The 1145-nt window shown below is 44.6% G+C and overlaps 1 protein-coding gene across 1 annotated transcript in view; it reads left to right on the top strand.

The window, feature by feature from the left end:
- KIAA2022 (KIAA2022 ortholog) overlaps positions 1–1145 on the top strand; it is a 6910-nt gene that overhangs the window by 4404 nt on the left and 1361 nt on the right. Inside the window, exon 4 of the mRNA XM_010831265.1 lies at positions 7–891. Within this exon, the coding sequence (XP_010829567.1) occupies positions 7–891 (885 nt within the window). The remainder of the gene's footprint in view (positions 1–6; positions 892–1145) is intronic.

The following is a 1145-nucleotide window of genomic DNA, read 5'->3' as shown; positions in this document are numbered from 1 at the left end:
CCAAAGCTCTTCTCAGAAAAACAACAGGAAAAAATCCCCCAAAAGCAACAACAAAGGGATGGAAAAACCACCTGGCAAAACTTCCCGCCAGGTCCCTAAGTCAGCAAAGAAAGGGAAATTCATGGCTGCAATCAATGGAGAGAAAATGCAAATTGGCATCAGTCGTGGAGGAGGCCAAATCAACAGCATATCCTCCACAGGGAAGACATTGGCTGAATGTATCCAACATGGCCCTGTAGCCTCTATGAAGATGCCAAGTCAGAAGGGGCTTTCTGGAGACTGGTCTTTGGGGAAGGAAAGCAGCCCAGGCTGGAATGACATGAACATGGGCACCAGCACCAACAACCTTTTGGATGATGACCAACGGGAATTTCAGGAGCCTTCATATATCTTGTCCAACATTGCCTCTGGTATGGCAGATGTGCAGAGGTTCATGATGGCCTCCATAGAACCCCTTTGGGAACCCATGGAGCACCATGGGGACCCTAATATATTCTACTCCCCTGAGTCCAATAGTCTAAAATTAAAAACCCTCAAAATATTGGCTGGGACACCACAGGAATCTAAGAAAAAGGTCAACAGTGGCTCTCCAGGAGCCACTAAGAATCACAGGTCTATCAAGGGTGTGAGTAAAAGCAATGGGAAAGCAGCAATAGGTGATCCTGGTCGTGCAAGCATGTCTGGTTATAATGAGGACTCTCGCTCTGCCTTCTTTGATAAAAAGCTTAATAACCTGAGCACTTTAGGCAGTAATGTACCAACACACAAAAAGTTATATCGTCACAAAACCAGCTCCAAGGCCCTGAGAGAAGAGAAGTGTAAGGGAAAGCGTATGGAGCGAGAACAGGTCCACAAGGATGAGGCTGGGACAGCTTCTTTTGAAAAACTGAGGTAATACTGCACCAAAATGGCTGAGATGATGCACCTTAGCTTTCCTACTCTGCTAAGCCCACAGTCCCTCATTTTTTCCCTCTTGAAAGCAAAAGTTTGCATGAAAGAAACTGTCCCATTCCTTTCTTTTTCAAATTAAAACAAAAAGAAAAACGTGCATGAAAATCCCTATACCTCTAAGCCACCAAAAAGATTGGGCAATTTTGTTGTGGCTTGACTAGGGATAAATTTTGACAAGGCTACTTTTTCTGCTA

Source organism: Bison bison, unplaced genomic scaffold, assembly GCF_000754665.1.
Source record: "Bison bison bison isolate TAMUID 2011002044 unplaced genomic scaffold, Bison_UMD1.0 scf7180017859634, whole genome shotgun sequence".
NCBI lineage: Eukaryota > Metazoa > Chordata > Mammalia > Artiodactyla > Bovidae > Bison > Bison bison.
Note: the sequence above shows the minus strand (reverse complement) of the source record. Positions and strands in the feature narration are given on the sequence as shown.